General features: G+C 40.0%; 1 protein-coding gene across 1 annotated transcript in view; it reads right to left on the bottom strand.

Annotated features, from left to right (window-relative positions):
* Window positions 1-15,586, bottom strand: part of pak5 (p21 protein (Cdc42/Rac)-activated kinase 5) — a 46,153-nt gene that overhangs the window by 8,157 nt on the left and 22,410 nt on the right. Inside the window, exons 3-6 of the mRNA XM_079255781.1 lie at window positions 9,331-10,167; window positions 1,670-1,879; window positions 1,291-1,432; window positions 1,049-1,203 (exon numbers count right to left, since the gene is read on the bottom strand). Of these exons, the coding sequence (XP_079111907.1) occupies window positions 1,049-1,203; window positions 1,291-1,432; window positions 1,670-1,879; window positions 9,331-10,167 (1,344 nt within the window). The remainder of the gene's footprint in view (window positions 1-1,048; window positions 1,204-1,290; window positions 1,433-1,669; window positions 1,880-9,330; window positions 10,168-15,586) is intronic.

The raw sequence follows: 15,586 nt of genomic DNA, 5'->3' as shown, positions 1-15,586 counted from the left end.
TATGTCCTGATATGAAAAATCTCTCAACTTAAAAAGGGTGTACTACCTTGTTTACTATGACTATATACTAACCTACATTTTTAAAGGTAGTTTTCTGGGGAAAGATGCTTAAATAGGTTGAGACTGAATGAAATCATGTAGAACTCCAACTAATAAATAAGGTTAAGAACGACTGTTTAATAAAAAATATCATAATTGACCAATAGAAAATTAACTGCAGTATTTGAAATAAAACTAGTTCAGTAATTGATCAAATTTATTTGTGTAATTCAATTTATTTTTGAATCATTTCAATTTCCTTTGTCTTAGGTGAACATGTTCTAGGGGCTTAACTATAAAAGGATTACATTCAGGAATTAATAGGATTACATGAAGCAAATTAGCTCCCTACTGAACACCCACTGCTTCACATCTGTGCTCACTGCACACATGTGCAGACATAAAAGCATGCACCTTCTGTTTATCCGTCCTGAACACACAAAATAATGAATGCACAAGTACACCCCAAGCACCACCCTTTACTCAATTTACACTTTTTGTGCTTTACAAGGTCTCGGTTTGCAAATATGATATTTTCAGTAACATGCAGCTCATTTTTCCATAGCCGACACACTGAGTGCCTACACAGAAATAAATACATTTCTTGCCTTCAGGCTTTGGAGTGAACACTTGTTAAATTTAGTAAATAAAGGCAATTACAGATGCCGAAATGTGTTAGTGGTTTATTTGCCATGGATATATGTCAAGGCAAACTGAACTCATGTTTTTTTCATTAATTGGGAGGCATTTTTATGAACTCTGCATAAAGTGACATGTTTAATGACGCTATTTAAACCAAAGCCAACTCTGCTGCTGCTTGTTTAAGCTGTCAACAATCTGTGACAAATGTTAGCTACTAATTTACATCTGCCAAATGAATCCACTGAATCTCACATGAAAAACACAAAAGGACAAAACAACTTGATTAATGTGGTAAGAGCTCAAGCTATAATGTTGTGGTTTAGGTGTGACGATACTTGAGATCATCGTACTGCAGTTCTTTTCTCACCTCATTGAAAAGCAGCTCTCTCCTCTGCTGCTTCCTCAGGTCCATCTTCTTCACTGCCACCTGCTTGCCGCTGTGCTTCTCGCTGGCGATGCACACAATGCCCGTGGAGCCCTCGCCAATTTTGATAAAGTTGTCCAGGTATTCCCGAGGGTCGCCTGAGGGGAAAACGCAGACGTTTCTTCATTTTGATGAAAAGCAAGAGCATCACCGTACCGCTTATGTGGTTGTCCGATGCTTCCCACCTGGGTTGACCACCAGCTGGAGTGCAGCTCTGAACTGCTCATGGGAGACTCTGGAGGGTTGAGTGTCAGAGCTCGACCCCCATGAAGGAGGCGGATAAGCCCCCGGGGGGATATAGGGTGACGAAGGCTGTGAGTAAGCCCCCTGAATGAAATACAGTTACATAGGGATACAGAATGAAATGCAAAAGCAAAGATAAAATTTCCTACAATTTATACATTTTTAAAAAATTTACCCCGTTTTTCATGTGGGGGTGAGTTGAGCTCTTTAAAGCTCAGATCTTAAATAGTTTGTGAGACACATATGAAGTGAGAGAACACAGAAAAAACACATCCTCATTCTAAACTGTATGATAACGCCGGGATAGCAGATAAACAGTACCTGAGGGGTGTATGGTGGGCTGGGCTGAGACGGAGGATGATGGTAGGGTGAAGGTTTGTAATGGTGAAAGATGGGAGGGTATGGTAGGTGTATTGGGGGGTAGCCAGGCGGTTTGGCATGGCTCTGATGTAGCTTGAGAGGCCCTCTGGGACAGGTGCCACCACCTGCAACCTGGGGATTTTCATCCCGAGATGGACGATCATAGTCACCCTAAGAGAGAGAGAGAGAGAGAGAGAGAAAACAATTTTGATCTTTAAAAAGGCTGTAAAACCTCATAATATCAAATAAAAGGAACAGTTCAACTGAAGTGATAGCTGAATTAGTTAAATATCACTCTAATTCACGCTGACATGCCAATATCATGATAAAAAATATTGTTATATCTGATGTAGACCTTATTAATCTGTGAAAACTGTTGGAAAATTCATCTGTCCATCCGTTTATTCAACATTCAGCCAGCTTCGCTATAAAGTGACTATAATTGCATTTAAGCATATTGGGAGTCCTCTAGAGGCACCAGATGTGCTTTTCATTATTCTAACTTATATTTCTAAGTCTTGAAAATCTGTCTTGACAGTCATGGAAATTCCCCCTCCATCATCCGTGAAAGGTTTACCAAGAAAGGAACCAGAGATAACGTTTACGCTACACAGCTCTACCAGAAATATCATATAAATGCTGACTTTCCACATTCACCAGACATTTGAACTTCCTTTAAACCCAATGCTAGAGCTGGGGATCAATAAGTTACTGATATCAATGTCATGATCAGTTTTGCATATCAACCCGGTTCTTCATAACTGTTTCGGCACGTCATGCTCAGTATGGATTTTATTAACAATGTTCCTGACTGTAACCTACTAAAGCCTCCATGAAGCGGGTAACCACAATAATCTCCATCAGGAAAAACTTATAGTTCAGCAGTGATGAATTCAGCATCTAAAGAAAGCAGAAGTTTCTCCATTCATTTGACTACTATGATGAATAAATTCATACTCTAAAGGAGAAGAAAAAGCTAGTTAAATCCATGCATCAGACTGAACTGCCTCTCTCACATCACAAAGTATCACTTTGGAAGTATCACTTTGCCCGAGTTATACAGTTACAGAGTCAAAACATTCACACGTTCGATTCCTCTTTTAGCTCATAATGTAAACCAAATACAACTATATCAGACACATTCAGCAATGCGTTAATCAGTTGATACTATCCTAAAATAGTTTTCCTAGTTTACATATGGGCTTATTTTTCTAATGATGAGCAGTAATGAACTTATGTAGGAAGTTAGTTGTTATGTTAGATCTCTCCATACAAACAGCCTTGGTAGGAATCTTCAATCAGCACATAAACAGACCCAACTTTACATCCTCTACATGAAGACTAGTGAAGGATGTTATTGGGATGAACATGGGAAGCTACATGGATGGCCTTACATTATTCCTCCCAGTGCACCAGCCTTGGATAGACTTAACAGAGGACATTTAGCCCACAGGACAGGAACTATACTTTATCTTTACCACCCTCCTCATAGCTCCATTCATCAACCAAGAGCCCAGGGAACATTCAGATCTGGGACACACCTTCCCCTTAAGAAACATGTGGTCCCTCTTTAAGTTTTGACTCTGAAAGAGAGTTTAGATCAGAGAAACCTATTAAAATCTGAGGTGTGAGAGGACTCATCTTACGTGACATGATTCAGGATGGTTCTAGTGACGACAGCTGCAGTGACTGTTTCACTCACCAACTTTACACTCAGCAACATTTTGTGTCTTTTCGTAAAAGTGGAACTTGGGCTGCTTTGTAAAAGGGCCATTATAGGCAGTCTAGACAACAAGGGAAGATAAAACTTCAATCATCCTGCTGGGACTAAATCACCTTTGCTACAGACAATGATCAATCTCAGTACAGTAAAAAGACTTCCTCCTCCCCCTTTTCCCATTTCTTTATGAGCGTCTATCGCTATTCGTCTTCACACCGACACACATATACACTCACAAATGTGTACAGACGGTGTAGGAGGAGGAGTCCTGATGTGTTGGGATGGTGTATAATTACATGGTTTGGACTCTTTTAATCAATCACTTGGAGGCAGGTGTGTGTGGGAGGGGGTTTGCAGGAAGCCCCAGTCCCGTACCCCCACACTTGCTGCTGGCCGGCACTGCTAGCTGGCTGTCAGCCAAGGGTCTCCTGATCTATGTTGGTTAAACGCACATTAATCTGAGTTTGGCAGGGTAATCAACAACCTAACTCAACTGTGAAATTGAATTCCGTGGTGGAACATCGTTCGGACAGTTTTATGCTAAGGCTGCAGAAAGGGAAAGTGCCGCAACATCAATTTGTCACCGAGAGCTGCAGCACTGAGCTCGCATCGCCACCAAACACAGAAGGGGAGAGTAAGTGAGAAGAAGGCAGATAGAAAGAGAGGAAGCCTGTGCGTGTGTGTGTGTGTGTGTGTGTGTGTCTTTATGTGTGGCCAAGACTCCATGCTGTCTACGTTTACATCCCCAGCAGCTCCCAACAACAGCAGGGGGAAGAGACAGATTTACTTCAGTAGCGTGAGTGGGCTGAACGGGGGGAAAGAGAAGAAAAGGCGAGGGTGGAGAGGGGTGGATTTGTTACAAGGTCCATGAACCAAATAGAATAGTGATATTTAAGCTGCTGGATTCCCCTCCATTTTTATTCAACCACTGCTAAACAATCCAGGATATTAGTAGTGTAATAATTATTATTGGCTAAAAAAAAGTTCAAACTTTTTGGGATCTGGCAGTAATTTCAACCAGTATAAGGGAAGTCATCCTATTTACTCTTGACTCTTCACATTCCCAACACATGCTGTGCACTGTGTGAAAAAAAACAAACAAAACAAATAAACACGCCTATTCAAGTGCAATAACTCGCAAAGCAATACAGTAATAAACAATATGAAAGAAAAATTACCTTCTCCTGCATCACTTTCTTGCTACTCTTGCATTCTCCATGGCTGTTTGTCTCTGAGTGGCTATTTACTGAGGCGTGTAGGTTAAATGGTTTTTTTCATGGAGGCACCCTGGGATCTACATCAGCAAACCCAGTTTTCCTCCCAGCTGGTGGATTTAAGGAGTAGTGGAGAGCTCTGATAAAGGTACTCGCTGTGTAGTGGGCTTAATGAGGCTCTCATAGCTTTGCAGAGCAACGTCAAGACAATGCTTTATATAAACTTACAGAATGACCACTCTGTTCATGTCGCTGCACTGGCAAAGAACATTTCACCCGCCACTGCATCCCGCTGTCTTCTATTTGACAAAATTTTCCACATTATAATAATATTTAAAGCCACAAGCAGCATCCATTGGGTCCGAGCCTAATGCTGAAGACCACCCCTCCCCTCCACACACAAACACACACATACACTGTGGACTATGTTAAAGACCAAACAATAACAAATGCTCTTAACTTTGGTGAAAATCCAATGTATTTGTAAGGAGACATACAATGCGAATAAAGGGGTAGATTCCAAGATGTCGGACACGCTGTTGCCATGGCAACAGGTGTTTGATGGACTTTTTTGCTCGTCTCGGGGTGTTACACATGTGTGCCGAGTTTTGTAGTCCGAGGTCAAAGTTAACTTTTTTGGCCCAATTCTATTTTTCCGTTTCTAGGGGGCGCTGTAGAGACATTTTTTAATTGAAGTGTATGCAGACCAAGGAATAAAGCTATTTTTGCCGAGCTTGTGGTGTATGCCAAGTTTCACAACTTTTCACTGAGGCTAAGGGGCGATTTGTGCTGACAATATTAACAAACATCTGGATAACAGTAGGTCCGATCTATACTTTGTATAGCTCGGACCCGAATAATAATGACATAAAATATTTCAAAAAAGTATTAAAGTTGTGGTGGGAACATGTGGTTAATAGGTGACTGCTAAGGCATGGGTGTTTTGTTTGTAGTTGTAAGTGGAGTGTCTGTATGGAAGAGAAATCTGTTTTCCTACTACTTCACTGGAGCGCATCCAAAGATTGCACCACCGCAACACACTTACAGAGCAGCTCTCAGATATAAAAGAAAGCTAAAAGATAAGGAAACATGACACTGACAATTTAATTTATGTTACTGGAAATTTAGAATATTATTATGTTTTTCTCCTTAAAATCTAAATGTTCTGCAAGATCAGCAGGATGTGTATGGCACAGTTTAAAATGAACGTATTGGTCTAGTTTAGTTGTATTTACAGAAAAAGTCATAAAACTTCTGGGCTTCACATTCATCATACCGTAAAGTTGAAATAGAAATGTAGGTCATATAGAAGAAGCTCCTCTAAGCCACCTTTATACATCTGTATGAATCCATAATATAATGTCATGATGTTAATATTAAAGTTTAAAAAAAGGTGATTACCTCATAAAAGAAAACCTCCCAATAGACAAATAGTGCAGTGATTGCTGTTTTAGCCAGAAACAAGTACTTAAAATCAGCTGATACACATGTTTTCTTTTGGAAAAGACGTTTTTCTTTGATAAATGGACCGCTGATATTTCTGCATCAAGCAACAGAAGACCTGGAGAAGTGGCGAGAACTAAACTTAGCTCAAAAAGTAGCTAAATTTGTGTTTGGTTGATTATTTCAGCCCATTAAATATACCAAGTAGTGTTTTACATTAATATATTATTGTTAAACATTGTTGGAAAGTCAGTACAACAAGTGAGAATTTGTAAAGATTGTGATTGTGTTGATTGAGTTAAACATGTAGTAGCACCTTTAAAGATGTTCTAATAGTCACCTGCTTGGTTTCCCTCTTCTGTTGAGTTTCAAGTGTTGCCGGGTGTATGTCAGTCACAGAACTATAACTGACCCCTGACTGACACACAGACATGGAAAAAAATTGGAGTCTGTGGTGATCCCATCAGTCCAGTCAGGATCATGACAGAGTTGTCCCGGTTTGTGGAGATGTAGGGACAAAAACGCAGGACGGAGAGGCAGAAAGAATACAAGTAATAATGGTTTAATGCGACTGATTGAATAAAAAACTGGACGGAGGTAACATGACAGTGATCAGACAAAGGAAACTGAGAACTAAGGAGTATAAATACACTGAGGGACTAAGAAGGAACAGGTGAAGTAAATGAGGAAATGAAACCAGGTGAGCTAACGGACAGGAAACAAGACTAGACAGAAAAGACTAGTGCTGTGTCCAGACGTCCACCCTCTTCCCTACATAGTACCCTACATAGTGCTCACGCCATTTTCTAGGAGTGTCCGAAAAAATTACCTCAAAATTACCTACAATGCATCTTGAAAAGTAGTGAGTCTCGATTGTCACTAGATAAGTCAATATAGACCACAATGCATTGCGGGCTGGAGCTTAAAGGGGTGCTATTATGGTATTTGGAAATTTCTGAGCTTTCTACAGTGTTACAGTGTTGAATCCTCATCAGACATGTGAACAGCACTGTTTTTTATCACCTAAACGCATGTTTGAGTTTGAGTTCCAGCACTCTCTCTGTTCGGTTTCCATAGCGACAAAAAACGCGTCGTTTTAGAGAGTTTTTTCTACTTGGAAATCCTTGTGACGTCCCAGGGGATAAGGTTCAGTGATTGGTTGCCTTCTACTGGTTAACAAGGGCATGTACAAATACATCAGGTGGGTGGAAAACGGGGCTTAATGCGGAAGAGTCTCAATCCACTCGTTTTGCCCACAGGCTGATCTGACAGCCTACGGAGAGGGTCGGTCTGAAGTAAATAAAGTGATTTGTGACAATAACTCAATCAATCCCAGCCCTCCTGGGCTCAGAAATAAAAATAAATTAGCCTGAAATGCACATAATAGTTCCACTTTAAAGTAGCTCAAGTGACACGAACATCAAAGCAGGTTAAAAAAAACACTATTTCATTTTATATCTTTGTTTGTTGAATAAATGTGAAACAAAGAAAGGATAAAATACAATATTAGAAAATACTTTTTTTTTTTCACACGAGTTTGGATTGGATTTGGAACAATGCGTGGTGGTTGCTGTGGTGACAGTTGGTCGTCACGTGTTCTGTGATGAGGAGAAAATGGCCAGCTTCGTGTCTGAATTGCCAACAAAATAAGCGCACCATGTAGTGTGTTATACAGTGTAGCCCTGTGTAGTAGATGAGGGGTTAGGGAATAGGGTAGACATTCAGACACAGCCATGAAATCTACTAAGCAAAACAGGAAAGATAAACTAAAGACAACACACAAAAAAACCCACATCATGACTAGAGTACCTTCATAATTTGGAAATGGAAAGAAAGGATAGAATGGCCTGCCATGAGTCCAGACCACACAAACTGGCATTTTTAAAAAGGCATCAATAAATAACCAAACACAAATGTCCTTAGTTTTTGTACTAATTTTACTTAATTGAATTAAGAACTGGAGATAATTTAAATACATAGTGAAATCAAATCAAAGAAAATCAAGAAATGTTCACGTTTAATAGTGATGGTATGTGTGTTTCCACCTGGTTAATAATGTGTCTCATTAAGAATCCCACTTAAAAACACACTAATGAAAAATTTGCCAAGGAGCATAAGCATCAGTCTCAGGCAATAGGACAGTAAGGCCAGATTAGTCTAGATTTATCCTGTTCAGAGAAATGGGAGCATCAAGTAGTGAGCTCTGCACCTATCAGCCCTTGTCCCTACTGAACAAACCTATGGGGGCAGTGTTGTAGTTGGTGGTTGCTTAGTAGTTGGTGGTAGTTTGAGCCTTGTATTACCTTTATACAGATGATAACCTTGTATAAATATAATAAAAGTAGTTTCACATATCTTTTAATATATCTGACAGTAGAAATCTGTTCTTTTTACTCTCTTTGATGTCTGTATTTTGCATTAAAAATCCAGTATTTTATGAATGCAGTTTATGTTGCATAAACCTGTTTTATATATAAAATCAAATGGCCCTTCCTCACCTCAGTAATTCCCTCCACTGTGGGAGTCAGAAATGCTTATTTCTATATGTATACTAAAAAGCTGATGCAAGGCATCTGCATAAATAGAAACAAGATTAGTCCTATTGTTTAATCCTATTTAAGCCTCTCTTTGTTTGGCCTTTTCTACATTCATGTTTATTTTGATTTTATCATTACTGGTATTTTCTTTCCCACCTCCTTTTCCTTTCAGATTGCTCCTACAATACCAACTCCTCTCAGTCCTTTCTTTAATGTTTACATTTCTTTGCAGCTCTCTTTGTCTAGTCTTTGTAAGTCTTTCTATCATTCCGACCATTGATCTGAGTCGTCGATCAATGGTCAGCAAGAGCATTAATTGATCTGTGTGCAGAGACAGTGGCCACTGCAGAGGGGTAATTCTTCATGTGGTAGCACATGCCTCCTTCAGGGGGGAGTAGATTAAAATTGACACCATCTATCCTGGCAGGAAGGCAACAGATAAATAAATATATGGTCAAAGATCTGTAAGCGCTACAGAGTGAAAAGAGGACAAGTAGTGAATCTGCAGGTGGATGAGAGGGTATTCTGGATGTCAAATGGTCATTTTTTTAAAATGCTTATGGTGGCTTGTGCAGGGTCTCCTAAAACATGATTCCTGTAACTGGGGAGCACTTAGGTTTCAAACAATGTTGAGGTCTTTGCTGCAGATTAATACACTTTTGATTAAAACAAATGATTGCACAGAAGTTGTGTTTTTCGGCTGCTTACCTTGGCCAGGGTCTGGGAGTTTGCAAGACTCTCCGAAAGGCGGGGGTAGGTGTAGGAGCTGTAGGGATGGGCCTGCGGTGGGTTCCTGAAAGCCCCGCTGGCAGCATAAGGGACATTTTGCTCCTGCAGCCCAGATCCCGACCGGGATCGCTGCCTAATAGCTGGCGTGGGGCTAGTCTGGGTCACATAAGAGCTCTTGGGTCTCCTGTCATATTCGTCCCGCAGGCCACCGTAGCTCCACTCGCTGTCTGGGTAGTTGATCTGCTCACTGTGAAGCGAGGCACGAGACGGGGTTCCAACTGAAGTGTCCCGGTAATCCTGGCTGGATGAACCTCCCACTGATGCCCGGTAGTAGCCACTGGAGCCCACTCCACTCCCCACCATAGAGGCCGCCTCATCAGCTGAGCGCACTTTGCTCTCCAAGTAGGTGTGATAGTCTGGGGGGAGCTTTCCATAGTCTGATTTTTGAGGCATGGCATCTGGGTAGAAGGGGCTGCGTATAGGATGGTGGCCATTTTGCTTAGTGAATCGATAGTGCCTCCCAACAGCCCAGTCTCCATCTATAGAGAAGCTTGGCTTGCTGGGATCCAGTGAAAAGTCTCTGCTGGAAGTGTCCAGGTCACATGAGTAGCGGGAGTAGTAGTGGTTGAAGCCATTCTCCTCTGGAGCAGTGGGATGCCCACTGCCTAAAGGTTTGGAGCTGATTCCAGCCTGATGGGGGCCTGGTGGGCTCTCTTTCCGCAGGGAGTTGGAGCGAGTTACTGAAATGTTGTCAAACTCCTCCAGCAGGCCGTTAATGGATGCATCTTTGGGTGGCCGGTTCCCTCGAACAATAGTCTACAATAAAAACAAACAAGTTTACACTTAACACACAAAAGAGCTTGTTTTGTCGGCCCAGATACTTTGAGTTTGCATTTTCAGTTTCAGTTTTGACCATTCCTGGCTGAAAACTGAATGAAATGAATTGAAATTCATATTTAATCAGTTTAATGCAACTATATCCAGGCAGGAATTTCAATTCATATGTATCAGGGCTTTGTAACAAGGATGGCATCAATCATCATCTGAAGGATCAGCAGGCATCAGTCTGCACAACTTGTAGTCATTGTGAGACAGGTTGCATCTAGAAAATGCACAAAGATAAATGGTGGTATACCTCGTATGCTGCATGGAAACCAGTAGTGGATTGACTGAGCTAATTCCTGCCCTATTTCCCTCGCAACAGATTAGCTTCATTTTCAGTGGGCTGATCAGGTTACATTAATAGTCGTGAAGTTAGGCTTCATGCTTGTGAGACGGATGAGCGAACCAGCATGCACTTACAAAAAGAATGAGGAAGAAAATGAACACACATGCCCGTGCGCTTCAAAGCAAAGACAGCTTAAACATCAGGGGTACCGCTTATCCCCTCCCACCTTGTTAAGCCCTTTTTATGGCTGTGTCGTGAGTCATGGGGGTACTGGTGCATGTGCATATGTTTTATTTGTGCAAAGTGGACTCTGAGGCTCAACATGTCCAAATTATTGCAAAAGCACGACAGATACCTTTTTATCTGCTGTCTCTCTAGCACTTAAACATTAGAGGAAAGGCTGTTAGAACAATGGATACATGCTGCGTGACTGCTGAATGCGGAGAGGAAGCTGAGCTGTAGTGATCATTTGAATTTCAAACTTACATAATCTATTTGAGAGCTATTTGGGCTTTTCAAACACATGTACATCAAACTGTTTATCCCTGCATTAGCACCTATAGATTACCACCTTTCCTCTTCTTACTTCTTTGGATTAACATCTTTGATGTCCATGAACACGCCTATCTTTCTTTTGACATTTTGACAATATGCATTTGGAGGTTTTATAATCCCAGTTTTTCGTTAAAATGACTTAAAACTGATCAAAACTCCTACAAAGTACCCATTTGCAAACATCTCAAACCCATAAACTGTCAGAACTTTTGGGGTAAAGGATTTCTGCAGGTACTGTATGTCTAAAAACCAAAACAGAAAGCACTGAGAGGTGGGTGTATCCCAAAACTCTTGAATACGATCAAATGAGCTATTCTGATTTAATAAAATGAATTAGTGATGCTAAATTTACTTTCTGGATCAGAGTCAACAAGAGATGTAAAATTGTAGTCATTTTTCACATTCACAGTAAATTTTCTAAATAAACTAAATTACTGCTGAGAATAACTTTAATTACTCAGTTTGACTTAAATTTATTCCAATTTATTTATTTTGCAAATAAGTTTATCATGTCTGTATGTTCTTTCCCGCAAAGTATGACTTTATTGTTACTTTTACTACTGGAGGTGTTTGTCAAGTACTACTCTCAGACCAACACTGTCACATAAGCAATTTCTTACTCTTTGACAGTGTTGTCATGTAAGTGCCATACTTGTCGCCACCATTGTTTGTCCATGTCACATGTGCTGAGGTAGAGTCTTAGAAAACCTGGGATAATCAACTCTCTAAAACGTTTTGCTGGCACAGGGATACTGTCACTGCAAGCACACTCCCCTGCCTTCATCTCATTTATGAGACTGTGGGTGAATGAACCTACCACAGCTGATAACAGCTGAACGCTGAGGCAGAAAAGACAATATTTAGCTAAACAATACGTTTGCCCCACTAACTACTGAATCTTTTAGTTCCTTCCACATGTGGATCATCTATGTGGGAACTATGCAGTATCACAAAAAAGCAAAAAACCTATACATTTTCATGAGCCCCTGCATAGGAATGGAGTGTTCTATCAATGTTGTCATCTGCAAGTCTGCTTGTCTGATATGCATTTGTCATCCTAGTGACCTTGCTTGTGTTGGCAAAACTTCCAGAAAGTTAAAACAAATAATAAGTCAAAATAAACCTATTCTAATATCACAAATCCAGTATCTTCAGAAGCTTTTCCTTTTAATGAAATGAAACAGGATGTATGATGTGGCCTCTCTGTGCATTTCTAGAGTACAATGGGTTTTGATTAATATTAGAAACTGTCCTTAGATTTAGTAAATTCTTATTAAATGTGATTTAATAACCATATTCCTTGTTATTTTTTTTCTTTTTGTGATTTTATGCAAATGGGAGGTTGTGTTGATAAGCTTAACAATGGCCACTTTGTATATTGGGGTGTACATGGATAGACATTTTCATGGTCTGATTTTTACCTGTTCTGACACCTTTTTAAAAAGTCTAATCATTGTCTAATGTTGAGATTAGGGCCCAGTATGTTGGACGTATAGGACCTTTGGCTTATGACTAGTGCTTCTTCAGTGTTTTTCTGTTACTATATTTTCATCTTCTTTGGATTTTCTATTTTTTTTTCTTCAATTTTGTTGTGCTTTGGACACAACACCAACACCAACAACAAAAATACAAAAATATATAATGTTAATAATAAGCCGCTAAAGGGTATTTTAGTTAGCAAAAAAAAAAACATCTTGAGAAAAAATGTGCAATTGCTACTATACATGGTTTAAAATATTATATCACAAAAAAGTAAATAAAATTTTACAATTAACGCATTTTCGTTATTATCTAGCTTATGTTTTCATTTGTTATCACATCCACTTTTACACTTCATAACTGTCATCATCAACTACATTTTCCACATCCTGCTACATGTCTGACATTGATGATTTGGACACAAACTGCACTGAAGGAAGAAGGATGGGACGAGGGTGGCTCTTTCCGCACATCTCCATGCAAAATATCCTGCGCACCAAATTTCATCCAGTATTCACACTTTTCTGACTTTCCAACTTATGTATGGTTGTGTTGTATTTTACCTACATGGAATATCATTATATGGCACTTTTCATTGATGCTGCCCTATAAAAACAAGATGTTTTATTGTTTGAAAAAAACCCCACATTAAAACTATATTTGTAAGCCTGCATCATTTCTATGGGTGGTTCCTTCACGCATCAGCCCTGCTTTCTACTTTGGAAACCTCCCTTTCCCACTTTAACACTCCAGTCGTTCTCCTGTGTTTGAAAGCTATAGGCTACTTGAGGCTGTGAACTGGAACCCAAGGTGAAATAGCCTATAAAAGCAGAGAGTAAAATCTAGCTGAAAAGCTGCTGCTCCAGGATAGATGGTCTTTTAAACAGGTCACTGAATGGAAATCTAACCTGCTTTTGACAGATGCTGCAGCACAAACAGAAGGCTAAGGCTGACATAAAAAGCAGTCACATGATTCTGCTTTTTATGTTGGTTTATCCATGATTTTCTTTAAAAAACAGATTAAACTGTTTCTTAATAATTGCTGTTGTTCAACTCATCAGACTGATTTTTAGTCTTCCTCTGTGTGCTATGTGGAAAGCCTAAGATCAGGCAAGTCACATCAAGTTATCCTGGTGATTGAGAACTAATTCAATAGGAAAACAAGAGTAAGGATGCCAGTAACCTCATAAGATATAATCATCTTTGTTGGGTTCATAATCAATAAGTGTGTCAAGGAGCGTGACAGGGAACAGAAAGAGTCAGAAAGAGCAAGGCAGCAAATGAAACCGAGAAGGTGACAAGGTTTTAAAGGTGAGAGGGAGACAAGGTTAATTGTGTGCCAAATCACTGTCAAACGGTCAGCATCAAGCCTGGAAATCTTCCCATTAATTTGAATTAGGAGGTCCTATATTGGCTTCCATACCCCCTCTCCCTGTCTCCTCTCCCCTCGTCCTTATAGCTGAGCAAGCCTTGTGCATGGGTCGTGTTCAGCGGTGACTGTGACAGCAGCCATATTTCACCAGCGTGCGCCGTTGGCCTGTCCTTTAGTGATAAGCTGTAATAGATCTACTCTCTCAACTCACCATGGCCTCTTCAAGGTAAGCACAGGAAAGGAAAGGAAAAGGAAAAGAAAGGAAAGGAAAGGAGGAATACAGGCTTCTGACCTAAAATGGACTATGCAGGATGCAGGAAAACTTAACAGAAAACCAGAAGAAGAAGAAACCGGGAAGCAGCTGTAATGAAAGAAGAAGATAGGATGGGGGTGAGGGAGGGTGTGACGTAGACAGAGTCATGAAAAATGAGGTTCATTGAGAGATAAGGGGGGATTAACCTTGTTGGTAATGAAGGGAGGGTGTGATGGGAGGGATGGCAAGAGGGAGAGAGGGAGAGATAATTAATGAGCTTGCCCTTCTTGTGACTCCTTGCTAGAACCCTGGTTTGGGGGGGATGCGCTTCGCTGGTCAGCAGGGTCCCGGGACAACTGAGAGGCTGTAGAAGAAGGCGGAGGGAAGCAGCTCTGCACCTCTACTCCTCTGCACTGCAGCTTTTATGCTTGGCTTAATAATACGAGCGGTACTTTTAAACTACAGCAATAATCAGAAGAAGATTATTGCACTTGACAAAAGTCTTCAGTTAGTATATAAAAAGCCTGATAAGTCCTATGTTAAGAAAAAAAAATTAAAGTGCTGACTTTAATGAAAAAAATTTTTTTTGACAGTGAGTAGCTTCATTATATCATTCTTGATTCAAAAAGAACTCAGCTTAACATAAAGTAGTGCACCTAATTTATTATGAATTTGGATTCAAAAGTGCTCAATTTAATTTTTTTAATGTTTTTTTCTGGGCTGAAGAGCTCTATTTCCATGGGCAAAAATTGGGACAGAAGCCAGAATATCTAACCAAACTAATCCTATGTTTTTGGGAGCCTTCTGTTGTTTGGTACAAGACAGTGGAACTTGACACAATGCAATTCCTTGAATGTTTAAAAGAATTAGCACTTCCTATGTGACCAGGCACCATGAACAAAGCAGGACGCGCATTATGTATAAATGCCCCATGTTTTTATTTTTGTTGTTGTTGTCTAAAATCATGTCAAAAAACGAAACTCAAACTACTGGATGTCCTCCATTTCCCTGTTTCTGTGCCTCGTTTTAAGTCAAAGGAAGGCATCACTCTGCAATGACAGTATGCTACTACATAGCTAATGGATCTATTACCATCTGTTTGGTATGCTCCCTACCAGGTGAGAGTACGATTGGCTGTGGAAACCCAAAAGAGATAATATTGTATCTCACCAAACCATATCAAGGACCACCCTGGATGTGTTGGTGGAAATGAGGCTTAAAATGCTGGTTCGATGTGAATGAAACATACAAACAACAAAAACTTTAACACAGCTGAGCTTTTTTTTATGTGGACATTACCTGAAAAAGTCTCGTCTAAGAAGATTCAGATTACTGAAGATGTCAAACCAAATACTGACATTTGAGAACCGTACAAACATTTTTTTTTTTTTTTTTTTTTTTTTACTTA

This window comes from Telmatherina bonti (assembly GCF_933228915.1).
Source record: "Telmatherina bonti genome assembly, chromosome: 16".
In the NCBI taxonomy this organism is placed as follows: domain Eukaryota; kingdom Metazoa; phylum Chordata; class Actinopteri; order Atheriniformes; family Telmatherinidae; genus Telmatherina; species Telmatherina bonti.
This window is presented reverse-complemented; position numbering and strand designations above follow the sequence as displayed.